Genomic DNA, 18,878 nt, shown 5'->3' on the forward strand with positions numbered 1-18,878 from the left:
TCTCTTTCCACAGATGCTGCCAGACCTGCTGAGTGATTCCAGCATTTCTTGTTTTTGTTCCTTAATAATATTAATAACTTGCATTTATATAGTGCCTTTAACATAAAAGAAAGACTCAAGGTATTTGACAACTTCAGAAATCTGATCATGGTGTCATTTATACATGCTGTCAGCCTGCATTACTTAGTTGGGCATCTGTTCTAATTTGTTTAACAAACAGCATGCACCCCAAGGTTGCCACCACATCACATCTCATCACGATTACTCTGTTTGACAGAATATCATAGTCTGTTATAGCAAACTTTTCTTGTACATTTTGTTCAATATAGAACCCACAAAACTCAACTGCAAATTTAGACTGGCCTAAACATTAGGCAGCACTGATTTGTGACAAGATGCCTGTAAATTAACTAGAAACATCCATTTCTCGCCTCCATGACCACAAAACTGCTACGCAGGTTTTGTTCCCATGTTTCAATATATCCATGAGCAGGTTAATTATGCAGAATTCCTTTCTTACCCTCATCACTAACGACAATTTTTTTCTTACCTCTCAATCAGTTGTTTGCCCAACACAATTTTGGTTCCTTCTACTTTGATAAGTTCTTCATTGTCATTGGGGATAACAGTCTTTTCAAGCTCCTCTTCCTGTTCCTCTGTCATTGCAACTGGGTTACTTGGTGGAGCATTTGTTTGGTAATACAAAGGACAAAACTTATTGGTCCTCATGTGGCCAATGGCACCACAGGCACCACATTTTAGCTGTAAGAAGGGAAAAGAAAGAAAGAAAACTTTGAGTTCTTCGCAGAACTTCCAATTGCAACATAATTTTTAAACCCATTGTCTAGCTAAGGACAAAATATGTAGTACAGATTAACAGTAAATCCAAAAAAGCTGGATAAACTGGATCACATCCTGATTGCTATTCCATCCTCCTTTCACTCTGCTAGTGACAGAGCAAAATGGAATACTCTTTAGAAAAAAAGGGCTTGGAAAGTGGTCAAACAAAGGCAATGAGGATGGCAGTGAATCTTAAAATGGAAACAAAAAATTTCAATCAGAACTCCTCAGATCAGCTTACTCACCATGGAAGTAGGCCAATTTACAGGAATTGCTCGGACCATTTCTGGGGCTCTTTCTACTTTGGTGTAAAGGCAATATTCCCACTAAAAGTAAACAAGTCTAACCATTGACCCAAACCTTCGGATAGTTTTCATCTGAAGTCAGACTGATAAATTAGGTCATTTAATTAATAACTCTGTTCTCACTGGAAAAGGGAAGATATGGGCAAGGTACAAGGGGCCAAGAAAGAAATAAATGACAATTGGAGTTCTGAAGTTACAAATGAAACTGGTTTCAGGCCCTTCTGCTTGCGTAAAATCAATACGTGTTCAGATTAGTTACCTTAAGGTCAGGCCTTTCTTTGACCTTTTTGGGTTTTTTCTCTGGTGGTCCTTTCAATTTCTCCTTCTCCTGATTTCGTTTGAGTCGCCGAAGTTGTTCCTGAATTCTGCGTCGTTCTCGTCGCATTTCCTCACGATGTTGCTCATCAAATAGAGCAAATTTGCGGCTATGAAACACAGACACAAGGACAAAAGAGTAAAGACATAAAATGAAAGCTTTTATCCCCATACAGCTTCCAGCTCGTTTCAGTCTTTATTCAATACCTGCTCGATCATCATTTGATGGCTACATGGTTCTTCTATCTCATGAATGGGGTGGCGGTGGCTTAGTGGGTTGTCATTGGACATGTAACCCAGAGACCCAGGGTATTGCTCTGGGGACATGGGTTCAAATCCCACCACAGCAGAAGGTGGAATTTGAATTCAATTAATAAATCTGGAATTAAAAAGCTAGTCTAATGAAGGCCATGAAACCATTGTTGATTGTTGTAAAAACTTATCTGGTTCACTAATGTCCTTTAGGGAAGGAAATCTGCTGTCCTTACCTGGTCTGGCCGATATGTGACTCCAGACCCACAGCAATGTGGTCGATTCTTACATGCCCTCTGAAATGGCCTAGCAAGCCACTCAGTTGTATCTGACCGCTACCGAGTCAATAAAAAAAGAATGAAACCGGACGGACCACCCGGCATCGACCTAGGCACCGGAAACGACAACTGCAAACCCAGCCCTGTCGACCCTGCAAAATCCTCCTTATTAACATCTGGGGGCTTGTGCCAATGTTGGGAAGCTGTCCCATAGACTAGTCAAGCAACAGCCTGAAATAGTCATACACACGGAATCATAGCTGACAGACAATGTCCCAGACTCTGCCATCACCAGCCCCGGGTATGTCCTGTCCCACCGGCAGGACAGACCCAGCAGAGGTGGCGGCACAGTGGTATACAGTCGGGAGGGAGTTGCCCTGGGAGACCTCACCATCGACTCTAGACCCCATGATGTCTCATGGCATCAGGTCAAACATGGACAAGGAAATCTCCTGCTGATTACCATCTACAGCCCTTCCTCAGCTGATGAATCAGTACTCCTCCATGTTGAACAGCACTTGGAGGAAGCACTGAGGGTGCCAAGGGCACAGAATGTACTCTGGGTGGAGGACTTCAATGTCCATCACCAAATGTGGCTCGGTAACACCACTACTGACCGAGCTGGCTGAGTCCTAAAGGACATAGCTGCTAGACTGGGTATGCGGCAGGAGGTGAGGGAACCAACAAGACGGAAAAACATAATTGACCTCGCCCTCTCCAATCTGCCTGCCACAGATGCATCTGTCCATGACAGTATTGGTAAGAGTGACCACCACACAGTCCGTGTGGAGACAAAGTCCCGCCTTCACATTGAGGATACCCTCCTTCGTGTTGTGTGGCACTACCACCGTGCTAAATGGGATAGATTTCGAACAGATCTGGCGATGCAAAGCGGGGCATCCATGAGGCACTGTGGGCCATCAGCAGCAGCAAAATTGTACTCAACCACAATCTGTAACCTCATGGCCAGGCATATCCACCACTCTACCATTACCATCAAGCCAGGAGACCAACCCTGGCTCAATGAAGAGTGCAGGAGGGCATGCCAGGAGCAGCACCAGGCATACCTCAAAATGAGGCGTTAACCTGGTGAAGCTACAACACAGGACTATCTGCTTGCCAAACTACATAAGCAGCGTGTGATGGACAGAGCTAAGCGATCTCACCCAACGTATCAGATCTAAGCTCTGCAGTCCTGCCACATCCAGCCGTGAATGGTGGTGGACAATTAAACAACTACCTGGAGGGGGTGGCTGCACAAATATCCCCATCCTCAATGATGGGGGAGTCCAGCACATCAGTGCGAAAGATAAGGCTGAAGCATTTGCAAAAGTCTTCAGCTAGAAGTGCCAAGTTGATGATCCATCTCGGCCTCCTCCTGAAGTCCCTAGAATCACAGATGCCAGACTTCAGCCAATTCGATTCACTCCGTGTGATATCAAGAAACGACTGAAGGCACTGGATACTGCAAAGGCTATGGGCCTTGATAATATTCCAGCAATAGTACTGAAAACCTGTGCTCCAGAACTTGCTGTCCCCTGGCCGAACTGTTCCAGTACAGCTACAACACTGGCAACTACCATGCAATGTGGAAAATTGCCCAGGTATGTCCTGTACACAAAAAGCAGGACAAGTCCAACCCAGCCAATTATCGCCCCATCAGCCTGCTCTCAATCATCAGTAAAGTGATCTTCAATAGTGCCATCAAGCAGCACTTGCTCAGCAATAACCTGCTCAGTGACGCTCAATTTGGGTTCCGCCATCGCCACTCATCTCCTGACCTCATTACAGCCTTGGTTCAAACATGGACAAAAGAACTGAATTCAAGAGGTGAGGTGAGAGTGACTGCCCTTGACATCAAGGCAGCATTTGACCGAGTATGGCATCAAGGAGCACTAGCAAAACTGGAGTCAATGGGAATCGGGAGTAAACTCTCCGCTGGTTGGAGTAGTACCTAGCACAAAGGAAGGTGGTTGTGGTTGTTGGAGGTCAATCATCTGAGCTCCAGTACATCACTGCAAGAGTTCCTCGGGTAGTGTCCTAGGCCCAACCATCTTCAGCTGCTTCATCAATGACCTTCCTTTAATCATAAGGTCAGAAGTGGGGATGTTCGCTGATGATTTTGGGCAGCACAGTGGCGCAGTGGTAAGCACCGCAGCCTCACAGCTCCAGCGACCCAGGTTCAGTTCTGGGTACTGCCTGTGCGGTGTTTGCAAGTTCTCCCTGTGACCGCGTGGATTTCCGCCGGGTGCGCCGGTTTCCTCCCACAGCCAAAGACTTGCAGGTTGATAGGTAAATTGGCCATTATAAATTGCCCCTAGTATAGGTAGGTGGTAGGAGAATTGAGGGAAGGTGGGGATGTGGTAGGGAATATGGGATTAATGTGGGATTAGTATAAATGGGTGGTTGATGGTCAGCACAGACTCGGTGGGCCGAAGGGCCTTTTCAGTGCTGTATCTGTCTATGACTCTATGATTGCACAATGTTCAGCACCATTTGCAACTCCTCAGATACTGAAGCAGTCCGTGTAGAAATGCAGTAAGACCTGGACAATATCCAGGCTTGGGCTGATAAGTGACAAGTAACGTTCATGCCACACAAGTGCCAGGCAATGACCATCTCCAACAAGAGAGAATCTAACCATCTCCCCATGACATTCAGTGGCTCATTATCATCGCTGAATCCCCCACTATCAACATCCTAGGGGCTACCATTGACCAGAAACTGAACTGGAGTAGCCATATAAATACCGTGGCTACAAGAGGTCAGAGGCTAGGAATGCTGCGGCGAGTAACTCACCTCCTGACTCCCCAAAGATTGTCCACCATCTACAAGGCACAAGTCAGGAGTGTGATGGAATACTCTCCACTTGCCTGGATGGGTGCAGTTCCAACAACACTCAAGAAGCTCAACAATATCCAGGACAAAGCAGCCTGCTTGACTGGTACCCCATTCACAGTCACTCCCTCAACCACTGACGCACAGTAGCAGCAGTGTGTACCATCTACAGGATGCACTGCAGCAACGGACCAAGGCTCCTTAGACAGCAACTTCCAAACCTGCGACCTCTACTAACTAGAAGGACAAGGGTAGCAAATACATGGGAACACCACCACCTGCAAGTTTCCCTCCAAGTCACACACCATCCTGACTTGGAACTATATCTCCGTTCCTTCACTGTCGCTAGGTCAAAATCCTGGAACTCCCTTCCTAACAGCACTGTGGGTGTACCTACCCCACAGTTACTGCAGCAGTTCAAGAAGGCAGCTCACCACCACCACCTTCTCAATGGCAATTAGGGATAGACAATAAATGCTGGCCTGGCCAGCGATGCCTACATCCCATGAATGAATTTTTTTTTAAATTATTTATCTTTCGAAGACATCTGAAGTACTGTGTACATTACTGGTCTCCTTATTTAAGGAAGGATGTAAATGTGTTCCAGGCAGTACAGAGAAGGTTTACTGGACTAATACCTGGAAGGGGTGGGCTGTCTTATGAGGAAAGATTGGACAGGCTAGGCTTCTATCTGCTGGAATTTAGAAGAGTAAGATATGACTTGATTGAAACATATAAGATCCTGAGGGGTCTTGACAGGGTGGATGTGGAAAGGATGTTTCCTCTTGTGGGAGAATCCAGAACTGGGGGTCACCGTTTAAAAATAAGGGGTCGCCCATTTAAGACAGAGATGAGGAGAATTTCTTTTCTCTCAGGGCCGTGAGTCTTTGGAATTCTCTTTCTCAAAAGGCATTGGAAGCAGAATCTTTGAATATTTTTAAGGCAGCGGCAGATAGATTCATGATAAGCAAGGGAGTGAAAGGTTATCGGAGGTAGGTGGAAATGTGGGGTAATCAGTTCAGCCATGAGCTTGAATGGCAGAGCTGGCTTGAAGGGCCGAGTGCCTACTCCTGCTCCTAATTCGTACGCTCGTATGTATTTATCTGTACTGAATTTTGTCTACCATAGATTTACCGAATTGCAGATTTTGCCCAACTCCTTTTCTCAGTCCCTGCTTACCTTGTTTGTCTCAAAAGTGTCCCTTAAATATAAAATCTTAAACATCTCTACTACTGCCATCTTTTTCATGTCAAAAGCAACAACTTGCATTTCTATAGCATCTTTAACATAGTAAAACGTTTCAAGATACTTCACAGGAGTGCAATCAGACAAAAATTGACAGAATTAAAGGAGAAACATTAGGACAAAGCTTGTTCAATGTTGTAGGTTTTAGAAAGGTTTTCAAGGAGGAGAGAGAAGTGGAAAGAAAGTAAGTATGAAATAAAGCCTTGAATTTACATCACGCCTTTCATGGCCTCAATGTGTTCTAAAGCGCTTTCAAGTGCTTTGCTTTTGAAGTGTAGTCACTATTATAATGCAGGAAACATGACAGCCAATTTGCACACAAGACACCAGAAACAGAAATGAGATAATGAGTGATGCTGGTTGAAGGATAAATATTGGCCAGGGAACTTCTTGAAAATGTGACATTGTATCTTTTACCTCCACTTACCTCCGGTTTATCATCTCAAATATCTCATTTAAATAACGATACCTCCAACAGTGCATCACTCACTCAATACTGCAATAAGGTGTCATCCTAGATCATGTGCTAAGACTTAGCAGTGGGACTTGAATCCACAACATTTGGACTCAAAGCGCTCCACTGAGCCCTGGCTGATGGAGAGGTTACGGGATCATCTCACTGCTCAACCTGAAGACCCCATTTGTCCTTCTATGTACTGCATGCTACAAACACATTCAAAGAATTAATTTTCCTTAAATATTTATTAAGATTTCCTTTTCAAAAGCAACACTTTATAAGTCAGGTGTAATTCAGCCTCAAATGTAAATTCCAGCACACTAGTAAAACAATATCATTCTACAGTATAACTGAGAAGCAGTGAACATTCCACTTACATAAAGTCTTCATCTTTTGTTGTCCGTATTCTAACATACGCATCGATTACAGCAGCTTTCCTAACAGTCTCACATCTTACGTACTCCTTTCCATCTTCATCTCGGAATGTGCGATAGATCTTGAGTCGTCGTCCTGTTGCTGAGGAGTTAAGGCTGGTAACAGAGGCTGTGTCATCATCTCTGTGGAACACTCCAGGGGTAGGAGTGCTGCAAGCTGAAAGAAAATTACCTAGTCACCATATTGTTTAATGTCAAATCAAACAGCCATGTAATATTTAATTCAAAGATGAAAGTAAAGCAAAAAGGGATCTGGGTGGACTAGTGGGCTAGACACTGACCGTTCAACTCAGACCTGGGTTTCAATTCAGCTCAGACTAAGAGATGGAAGTCTACTCACTCTGCTGGCTGTCAAGTGTTAATTGTGTAGCGATTGTTTAATTATATGCAGGTGGAGGATGTTAACTGGGGTCTTACTTGAGCACTTACAAGCAGACACTTAGTGAGACTGGTGGAGGTTTTTGAGTGAGGAGCTACGTGTTTATAATCTTTAACTCTGTGCAATAAATGTGAAACTGGTAAAGATAGGCTCCAGCATCATCCTTGTGCAACAAGCTTTCTGGAATTTATCAAGGTCCTACATGAAACAGGTTTGGACAGTATCAAATCAGTTCCTACTGGGTATGGCCCCACAGCACTAAACTCTGCTATTTTCACACTAACTGATGTTTCACTTGAGAGGCCACAGGATGGCTAATACTCATCTGAGGCACATTGTTAGAGCAGAGTTGAGGTAGTTTACTCTGCAACTGCCTACATTATATGTCTCAAAAGTTTAATGTCAACATTAAGGGCCTGAAATGGAAAGAGATTCACTCTCCAGCATTAATATCTTACACACTGATAAACACAGTTTTAAAAAAACGGAGAAAATGAACTTGCTTTTATGTAGCGCTTCATGTGAATGAGGAGCAGCACAATAGTTAAGGTATGGAGATGGTATAAGATCTGGAGAATCCAACTAATGTTCCCTTCTGTCCCATGCCCCAGAAGGCAGGGATACAGTTCCATGGCACTGGTTGCCCTTTAGTACCTCATTTTCATGCCTGAGTCTCGACATAGCATGTTGATAGGCTATTTATCCATGAGAGGCATTGCTGTTGAGCCCAATCTTGTCCTCATCTTAGGTTCACAGATTCACTTTTTGCGGCAGTCACCCATTAGAACTCTCGTGCTCCCATTGACTACCAAATGTGCTAAAACAGGAAGATCCATTTTGCCCAAATAATTCAAAGCTTGAATGCACACTTGATCCTCGTGTTTTTAACTGGACAAATACCAATGTGATTTAATAATTTTCGTTGCAGTAGCCAATGTGTTGCTAACAGGTGAGAAAGGGGTCTAGGCTTCCCTCTCAGCCTGCACCTGGTCTTACTTTAACAGGGTTTAATTTTAAACACACCTTTTTTTTTCACTCCCCCTTCGTGAATCCTTGTTCACTAACTTCCAAATATAAGACAAAGAAACTAGCCAAGCAGGTTTTCTTAGGTTTAAAGAAAAAAGGTTGAACTTTAATAAACTTAAACTCTAATTTGGTTAACACCTACGGATATTCGACACGCTCATGCTAACATGCATACATGATACACACATGCAGATAGAGACAGAAAAGAGAAGAAATAAAGTGGAAAGGTTTAAGGCAATATCTGAAGATGGTTTTGGCTACTGTTCTTCGAGCTTGGTATAAAGTCCTTGATTGTAGGTAGGTCTTGCTTTTTGTTGGGGCCCAGTATTCTTCTTAAACCTTGTTCGATGAAGGAGACGTTTCTCTCGAAGTTCATGTGTCCTCAGTGGGTCCAGAAGCTTGTGAGAAAGAGATGGGAGCAGACAAGAGAGGTCTTCTCACTCCAGGAGCACAGAGTCTTTCTGGAGCTCAAAAACTCTGGCTAGTTCAAAAAACCCTGGACCAGCCAGTTAGTCAAGTGACCAGCTGGTTTAACCAGTCCTGGCTTTTGTGGATTGTGTCACCTGAGCAGTCTCTGGAATGCTCTTCCTTACACCTCCAGTGTCTGGTGATCAAAATCCATTGAGAGGTGAACGTGTCGGAGAATGGTCCTTTGGTCTCCACAAGCACTGTCTGTCAGTATGCGAATGTTTTTCAGCTAAGTGTCTGGCAACTCTTGTAACAGGCCTTCTCTTCTTCCCAGCAAGTTTAAAATCAATGTTCATATGACAAAATTAATATGCCTCATTCGTGGGGGCCTGCATGACAAATGTGTTTATCCCCATAGAAAACAAAATGAAACCAAATAAAACTTGCAGTGAAATGAAGCTCCCTAATGCCCCAGTTAGTAAAGATAGGGAGCAGCTGAGCCAATACGTCTCAACCTTAATCAAGATTTCTGCTGATTTAGCTAATCTCAATCAGCATAGCAAAGTTCCTTAGGTTATGCTCTAGGGTTGGGTCTTATTTTGTCTCTGGAGTAGCTAAGGTTCCCACTCCTGATCACTATCTAGTGACCTCAGCCATATGGATGCCAGGTGAGAATAGGATTGGTCTCAGCCGTGGTGCATTCCAACACTCATCCTCTAGGCCAAGACATGAAGAATTACGAAGTATCAGAGGTTTGTTGGTATCCATGGAACTCTACCCTGACATGGGAGAAAACCGATGGGTGAAATAACAGAACATTGATTGAGACTATAGAAGATCGCAGAAAGATTTCATTGTCTGTCATCTTTTCTATTCTCATGATGCACCTTCAGTCAACCACACTGCAGTCAACAATACAGTCAGTTCTACAGTTTAACCACTTCCTTGGTGCAAAACGCAGTATTTTTCCTAACAGCAAGCACGTCTGTCTATTACAACAAACTTTAATGTACTGAATAGTTAAAACAAAATACAGTAATTTTGTAACTTGCATTCTACACCAAAAAAATCTTAGCTGCAGCAACTTCATAATTCTGTTCACCTGCCTCCAATGTTTAATAGATTAGGTACATTCTGGAGCAACATTTTGACTAGCACGATTACTGTGCATTTGCAGGCAAGAAACTTAACACAAACTACCCAGACCCAATCAACATTTGCACTTCGATGCCTTCAGGTTTTAATTTGCCATTCTCAGCTTCATCACTTACCTTCATACTGACATCCTACAACACCCACCTTTAGGCCCACTTCCTGCAGTACTCAGTTTCAAACCCTCTTCCTGCTGCACTAGCCCACACATAGCTGCAGCTAAATCGTACTGAGCGGTCAGTAAAAATGATACCTCTCCTGCAGACATACAAAGCAAGTGTCACTCACATGAACCTTTCCTGTCTTTCTTCTCCTTTTTGTCACGGTCCTTATCATTCCCGATTTCCTCTCCCATCAACATCCGTTGCAGTTCCTTGCGCTCCTGCTCCTCACGCTCACGTGAAAGTTGCGAGCTTGTTTTCTTATTCTGTAACATGTTTTCAATATTTTTTCCCATTTCCTCAAAATCACTGTCTTCTGCTGAACTGCTGTCTGTATCTGTAGAGAGAACCTCTGTTGAAGACAGCACCCTGAAAGCGAACAAAGCAATTCAACAAACTCTGGAATTAAACTTGCCACTTGTGTGAAAATAAGTTTTTCAGTTTCAAATGCACCAAAAGAATTATCAAACAATGCCATTGTCAACTAGCTTGGAATTCAGCCCAATGATAATACAAACACTGGAGTTGAGCCCCCATCCCTCCTTTGGCATACGTATGAAGATGCAGTTGAACACTTGGGATCTGAACTGACATCAATTATTCTGCAAAAGAACAGATGGTAGATTGCACTAGTGATACTTTTGAGGTGCATACGTTGCTGTTGGAGAACACCATCCTACACGGCACCAGTCAAAGACTCTGACACACAATGGAGCAACAGTTCCTTTCAATACAGAAAATGTACAAACAAAAGGGAGAGTTGGCTTTGAGGCCCAATGAGTGGCCAGCTAAAAGCATGGTGCCTGTTTGAAAAATGAACACAATCCCACAAGTAATCAATCTTCTTCATTCAAAATCCTCCACACCTAGGACTTAGAGCACTAATGCCCTTGAAGAGTAAAGGGTCTCAAACTCCACTAATCAAGTCAGATCAAAAGTGCAAGCAGCTGTGTTTGATAAAGTATGCGCATTACTCCATGTGGTTCTTTTACATGCACATCAATGAACACCCATCACATAATGCCCCTGAATCCGTCAAGGAACAGACTGAATTACTTTTCACTATGAGTTGTAACAAGAATGGTCTCCTAACCATTTTGCACATCTCTATTTGGAAATGAGATGTGCTTGGACCTTGTTACTTTATATTATAAATGGCTGATGTTGCTGGCAAAGCAGTTTGGTACACTTTTTTAATTAAAACACGGAGCTGTACTACCATCCATGTAGTGGAACCAATGTTCTAGTTCTGATTTTGAGGTCTAATTTCAAATCAAACTACCTTTAAGAGGAAACTTAAAAGCCCTAAGAACTCTATTTGTTCACAGAGTGAGGACTTCTCTGGCATAGCCATCATTTATTGCCCATCCCTAATTCCCCTTGTGAAATTGGTGTTGAGCCAACTTCTTGAACTGCTGCAGTCCATATGGTGTAGGTACACCCACAGTGCTGTTTGGTACCAAGTTTAAGGATTTTGACCCAGCAACAATTAAGGAATGGCAAGATAATTCCAAGGTCAGGATGGTGAGAGACGTGGAAGCGAATGTGCAGGTGTTGTTTGCCATGCACCTGCTGCCCTAGTCATTCTTGGTGGTAGTGACTGCAGATTTGAGATGTGTTGTTGATGAAGCCTTGGCAAGTTGCTGCAGCGCATCTTGTAGATGATACACACTGCCACCATACTGCGCCAGTTGTGGAGGGAGTGAATGTTTAAGATAGGATGCCAATCAGGCAGACTGGTTTGTCCTGGATGGTGTCAAGTTTCTTGAGATTGTACTCATTCAGACAAGTGGAGATATTCCATCACACTCCTAACTTGTGCCTTGTAGATGGTGGACAGGCTTTAGGGAGTCAGGTGGTGTGTCACTCGTTGGCAAACATCCAGCCTCTGATCTGCTTTTGTAGTTACAACATTTATGTGGCTGCTTCAGTTAAGTTTCTGGTTAATGGTAACCAAGAGGATGTTGATGTTGGGGGATTTAGCAATAGTAATGCCATTGAGGGGAGGTGGTCAGATTCTCTCGTTGGAGATGGTCACTGCCTGACACTTGTGTGGTATGAATGTTACTTGGCACTTAGCAGCCTAAGCCTGAATGTTGCCCAGGCTTGTGTTGTGCATGCAGGCATGGTCTGCTTCATTATCTGAGGAGTTGCAAATTTACTAGGGCTCCTCGATGCCACATTTGATCAAATGCTGCCTTGATGCTAAGGGCAGTCACTCTCAGCTCTTTTGTCCATGTTTGGACAAAGGCTGTATTGAGGTTTGGAGTTGAGTAGCACTGGGGGAACCCAAACTGAGCATCAGTGAGCAGGTTACTGATGATTAGGTGCTGTCAACAGCACCTTCCATCAATTTGCTGATGATCGAGAGTAGACTGATGGGGTGGTAATTAGCCAGATTGAATTTGTCTTGCTTTTTGTGTACAGGACATACCTGGGCAATTTTCCACATTGTGGGGTAGATGCCAGTGTTGTAAGCTGTACCGGAACAGCTTGGCTAGAGGCGCAGCTAATTCTGGAGCACAAATCTTCAGCATTACAACCAGGATGTAGTCGGGTTCCATAGCCTTTGCAGTATTCACTGCGCTCAGTCATTTCTTGATTACCATGTGGAGTGAATTGAATTGGCCAAAGACTGTCATCTGGGATGGTGGCGGCCTCAGGTAGAGGCCAAAATGGATCATACAGTCGGCACTTCTGGCTGAAGTTAGTTGCAATTCTTCAGTCTGGTCTTTTTTAGTCATGTGCTGGGCTCCACTGTCATTGAGGATGGGGATATTCATGAAACCTCCTCCTCCCATTAGTGTTTTTTAATTGTCCACCACCATTCATGACTGGATGTGCCAGGAATGCAGAGCTTTTCTCTGATCGATTGGTTGTGGAATTCCTTGGCTCTCTCTGTAGCACACTGATTCCTGTTTAGCGTGCACTTAGTTCTGTCGCAGCTTCACCATGTTGGAACCTCATTTTTAGACATGTCTGGTGCTGCTCCTGGCATGGTCTTCTGCATTCCTCATTGAACCAGGGTTGATCCCCTGACTTGATGGTAATGGAAAAGTGAGAGATATACTCGGTCATGAGGTTACAGATAGTGGTGGAATGCAATTCAGTTGCTGGTCACTCACAGCACCTCATGAATATCCAGTTTTCAGCTGCAAGATCTATTCTTTAGCAAGGTGGTAGTGCCACACAACACAATGGAGGGCATCCTTAGTGCAAATACGGTCCTCAACTCCACAAGGACTGTGCGGTGACTGCTCCAACTATTATTGTCAGACAGATGCATCTGCAACTGGGTAGGTTGGTGAGGACGAGGTCAAGTAGGTTGGTTATCTCATAACAGATGCAGTCCTTTAGGATTTGGCCAGTTTGGTCAGTAATGGTGTAATCGAGCCACTCGGTGATAGATATTGAAGACCCCCAACCAGAGTACCTTTGCTACCCTCAGTGCTTCTTCTGAGTGGTGATTAATGTGGAGGATTAGATTCATCAGCTGAGGGAGGGCATTAGGTGGTAATCACCAGTAGGAGGTTTCCTTGTCCATGTTTGACCTAATGCTATGAGTCTTCATGGTGCCCAAAATCAACGTTAAGGACTCCCAGAGCCATTCCTTCCTAAATGTATACCACTGCACTGTCACCTTTTGTGAGTCTGTCCCACCAATGGGATTGGACATATCCAGGGATGGTGATGGAGGAGTTTGGGATGTGGACTGAAAGGTAGGATTCTGTGACTATGTCAGGCTGTTGCTTGACTAGTCTGTGGTATTGCACTCCCAATTTTGTCAAAAGTTCCCAGATGTTGATAACGAGGACTTTGCAGGGTTGACTGGATTGGCTGTGTTTTGTCATGCCCAACTGGGTTGAGTGTGCCTTTGTCATGTCCAATGCCAAGTGGTCCATCCGGTTTTCCTGTTATAGTTTTGTGTACTGGATTGATACAATTAAGTGGCTTGCTAGGCTATTTCAGAGGGCAGTTAAAAGTCAACCACGTTTCTGTGGCTCTGAAGCCACATATAGGCCGCACCACATAAGGATGGTCGATTGCCTTCCCGAACGGGCATTAGTAAACCACATGGTCTTTTATGGCAATCCGATTGTTTTTTTATGGTCACCATTACTGGTGCTAGCTTTTTATTCCAGATTTATTTAATTAACTGAACTTAAATGACCCAGCTGCCGTGGAGGGAGTTGAACCTATATCTCCAGTCTAGACTTCCCGATTTCTTGTCTAGTAATATAATGTTACGGTCAAGTGAGGAGGGGTCAAAGGGCTTCCCTCTTTTCCCTCTCCCTGTTTCACCATAACAGGGTTAACTGTTTCTTAAAGAGGATGTACTGGCTAATTCAGTAGGTGGTTGATTACTTACTTGCTATGATAATAATAAGAACCAGACAAGTTTTCTTGAGTTTAACAAAGAAAGAGATTAACTTTATTGTGCCGAAACTGAACTAATAAAATAATAAACAACGTGCCAACTTTCACTCACACGCACTGGAGGTTTACACACACATAAATAAGTTACTCAGTGGGGGAAAGGTAGATTGATTGAGTTAGAGTCCATAGAAAAAAGGGGTGTACAGTCTGTGGCTAAATTCGGTGGTCCTGAGGCTTTTAGTTTAAAAAGGTTGATGACTGGTTCGGTGGGTCTCTTGGAGACAGCGATGCAGATGATTTCCTCCAATGGGGTTATCATTATAGCCAGAGTATGCAAAGGTGGTCAGTCAACAGGATTTGAAAGCTTTTAAGCCGGAATGGAGAAAGAGACCCCCCCTCAGGTCTACACGTGTCAGAGTCCAGTTGCTTCTCCTCTGCTGCACAAAGACACAAGCTTAAAACCACAGATGGGCAGGAGCTTGTCATATGACAGTCACTCAGTCATTCAAACACGGCAGATAGCAGTATTTCTCTCTTGCTAAAAAGAACAGGTAGTTCCTTTAAACTTCCTGGGTCTTGGTTCTTGCTGGGGCATGAGCAGACATTTCATCTCCCTCCTCACAAGCATTGCAGTTAGGATACAGTGTTGCAAAGTAGGGAGCCATCTTAAGCTGCCAGCAAAGTAATCCTTTCAGCTGGTCTTTTTAAAAATGTATTTAAAAATAAATAAATTCAGATCTCCAATCAGTGGATTAAAGAAAATCATTCAACAAAGCACATAAGCGTAACAATAACCACTAGTGCTAATCAATAACCAATGGATTCAATCATGTGAGCAAAAACCACAGGCACTAATACTACAGTTTTCCACAACAGGGACTTGAGGTTATATATTTGAAGATGCACAACTTGTGCAGGACCCCAGATCAAGATCGCAATTCACATTGAATAATAGTTTATCCATTGAATGGTCATAAAATGACGCAAAGGGACGCTGAAAATGCTGAAAGACTCACATGAATGGAACTGAGTCTCGAATGTAGATCAACAAGATGTGATGGTCTTAAGTTTTTTTGAGACACTGTAGGAGAGAGCTCTAACAGACTAGAACACTACTGAATGCATTTTTTATTTTCAAATCGTACACGCATGCTGATTTACATGACATTACATGTGGGATTTTCTTCTCCCTGCTGCTTTCAGATGCGTTTAAGTCTTCTGAAGAAGGAATTTTCCTCCACACAAGATCAGGGGGCAGGTTGTTCAACCTTGCCCGTCTAACAGCGAAGTCCAAAGTAAGGAAAGAAACATGTGGGAGCAAGCCTTGGTTTAATACTCACCCCTTTCAACAACCACAGCCTGCCAAGTAGGTGTATAATTCAACCTAACTGCTGACAGGTATAACAAGAAAAGACGGTGATTGCTCAATGCCTGGACATCCCTAAATTACACTTGCCAGTAAGTGGGTGAGTGGAGAGTTTAGAGGGAAACCTGAACCACCCATACTTCTGGGAGTTTTTTGCATATGAAGTGAAATGGAAGAAGCAATAATAGAAATAACTGTTTCTCAGAAAAATACAACAGACTTCAAGCAGACCCGTGTGCAATCCTTGAGCAAACAAGTGTTAGTTTGCTGTTTTCTAGCAATTAAAAAAGTCAGTCGTGGAATAACCCAAGTCCAGGGCACCCATTTTCAGTGCTGTAAAATTCTGTGTGAACCCAACCGAGTGGATCTATTGGCAAGCACTGCAACTTGCAGCAAATTTTCTGGGAAGACACAGATAACCAAAGAATTTAATAAAAACAGAAAATGCTGGCTACACTCAGTAGATTAGGGAGCATCTGTGGAGAAACAGAGCTGATGTTTTCTGATGCAAGATCATCAACCTGAAATGTTAACCTGAACTGCTGAATGCTTCCATTATTTTCTGCTTTTATTTCAGATTTTCAGCATCTGCAGTATTTTGCTTTTGTTGAAGAATTTAATAGTTTGGCACCATTCGATAGAGCCAGTGCATACTTGATGGGCTAAATACCTTCCTTCTGTGCTGTACTGTTCAGTGATTCTATAATCACAATCAGAGTTCAGCTTTGCTCTACTAGGTGGTGTATTATTTTATCAATTTTCTCACTCAGAATGGTGGGAAGTTTTGAAGCTAGCCCCAATGTGTGCAAGCAAAGAAACCCAAAGAGGTGTAACTGGTTGAGGAGCTGCATTTCGAGAAGACACCTGTCTGATGCCCACCGTGGCAGCAGCAAATTGCAACAGTTTCACTGCAATTCGTTATTACTTGAATCCTTTCTCTTGACTGGAAGAATATACAGTGCATTTAAATTCTAAAAAGACTAAAACTGCACATTAGTCCATGTTAAAATGTCAACAGATATAGGACACTGATCAGAAAAACTATAATTAGCCAAAACTTAGCACTTACAACATCAACCATACAATGGTGCTGACTGACATAAACGAACAATGTTTTTTAAAACATGTTTTATTAAATTAGTTTTAATTCAATTATATTACCACTACTAATGTGGCATTCTGAGATAGAGAGTTCCACTAGTGTGGCTTTCCAAGGCAGGTAATTTTTTTTTTACAAGTATGGAGTTTCAAAAGAGTGGATTTGGTAGACTGCAATACCGATATGAACCTGGTGTTTGACGGGAGATCATAGTGAAATTATATTTGTTAGCAACAGTCTTTCTTACTTGTTTTGAAGGTCAAAGATTCGCTGACACTCTTCCTTATATCTTTCCTGATGTTCCGCAACTGAAAAACGTGAACCACGAGCAAATTTACTCATGGGAGTATCTCCAGATCGGGCCTGCTCTGTCGACATTGTACGCACAACATCAATAACTTCCCATCGAGAGAGCTTTTTAATCTGTTATAAAATGAATAAAATTCAGTTTTAACTGAAGGTGCCAGCTTTGTGATGTTTGCTACATAAACTTGTACAGTATTTTACCTTGCTGTGCTGACTTACAACTGAAACAAATGGAATCTAACAAATAAATCTGAACGCTGTTAAAATGAGAGTCAATCCACATTTGGCTCCAAAATAAGACAAGTAAAGGGACTTATTGGTGGTAAAATTTGACAAGGCAATAACTTACCTCTTCCTCTGGTACTCCAAACTTCCGAAGGAGTTGTTTGGCATTTTTCAGAGATAGACGCCGCAGGTCAGCATCTGTTCCTGTCACTGTCTTCTTCACAGGTTGGGGCTGGTTGTCATCCTGGAAATTTGGATTGCAAACTGGTTTACTAAACTTTTTCCATTTTATGAGGCAACTTAGATCAATTTGCAAGGACAACACTTATCATCAAAGAAAAGCTGATAAAATTCCAAGGGAAATTTTATGTAATCTGTCACACATTTTTGTTAACAGTCTCAAGCATAAAAACAGAAAATTCTGCTCCAGCAGGTCCTTCAGTATTTAAAATAATAAAACAGGTTCATATTTCTGGTGGGATCAAATCATTAGAGCTTGCCACTACTCTAGTGTCCACAATTATATTCTGCACAGAGTTTCTAAAACCAATGCCAAATCTGTCGTGAAAATTCTTGGGTCAACAGCTTTATGCACATTCTCGGGTCAAGACCATGAAGATAGCTGCCACTTTCACCTACTTGCACTGAGCTCAACTCCATGTGGTATAATATGCTGGTACTGAAGGTTGCCAGCTGGCACAGCCACAACCAGCACGCACGACTAGACCAAAGGCTGGGCTGTGTGTGTTAAGTGCTCATTTACTTTGTTCCTTTTTTTTTATAAAATGAGTAAAGTGCGTGAGGGAGGAGACAGGTGCTGAATTTATTAAGAGAAATGATTTATGCTGGTTGCCAGTATGAAGACTGGAGTTAACTGGGTAATGGTAGATACAGTTTCCAGGGTTGCGAACAGACAGCAGAAATATAAGGCTATTATTCAAACTCTAATAGGTTACCTTTTGTTGTTGTGGTTTGTTGGGAACCTTGACGTAAGAAAACCCTTCACCACAGCCAGTTGGATCAGCAACCCCAGTAACCTCCAATAGACATTTGCCCTTCATTGCAGCGATGAATGCACGTGTGGTATTCCAGGGTGCTGTTCTGACCTAAGAAAGATAGATAAAAGAAAAGTATTTGGAATATGGACTTGGTCAAGTGCCAAGAGCAATAACCATCCTCAGGTTAACAGTCACACACCCTTCGAGCATGAACAACAATCCATGAAAATTCCTTTCACACTTATTGCTAATTTGAATGATAGACACCGCAAATGGCTTCCAATGTGGAGAGTAGAACAAGTTAAATGGATAGGTTGATGCATGATACATGTATTGTAAACAAAATTAGATGTTCTATAAATTATGCCAGGGTCTTTGGCTATTAAAAATGGATTTGCCGTTGTTTCATACTGTTGG

General features: G+C 42.9%; 1 protein-coding gene across 3 annotated transcripts in view; it reads right to left on the bottom strand.

Moving 5' to 3' along the window:
- Positions 1 to 18,878, bottom strand: part of taf1 (TAF1 RNA polymerase II, TATA box binding protein (TBP)-associated factor) — a 164,940-nt gene that overhangs the window by 38,577 nt on the left and 107,485 nt on the right. For all 3 annotated transcript variants that reach the window (XM_068047497.1, XM_068047494.1, XM_068047496.1), the window contains exons 21-27: positions 18,420 to 18,569; positions 17,588 to 17,707; positions 17,180 to 17,355; positions 10,218 to 10,459; positions 6,908 to 7,121; positions 1,405 to 1,570; positions 551 to 762 (exon numbers count right to left, since the gene is read on the bottom strand). In XM_068047497.1, the coding sequence (XP_067903598.1) occupies positions 551 to 762; positions 1,405 to 1,570; positions 6,908 to 7,121; positions 10,218 to 10,459; positions 17,180 to 17,355; positions 17,588 to 17,707; positions 18,420 to 18,569 (1,280 nt within the window). The remainder of the gene's footprint in view (positions 1 to 550; positions 763 to 1,404; positions 1,571 to 6,907; positions 7,122 to 10,217; positions 10,460 to 17,179; positions 17,356 to 17,587; positions 17,708 to 18,419; positions 18,570 to 18,878) is intronic.

This window comes from Heterodontus francisci, chromosome 15 (genome assembly GCF_036365525.1).
Source record: "Heterodontus francisci isolate sHetFra1 chromosome 15, sHetFra1.hap1, whole genome shotgun sequence".
NCBI lineage: Eukaryota > Metazoa > Chordata > Chondrichthyes > Heterodontiformes > Heterodontidae > Heterodontus > Heterodontus francisci.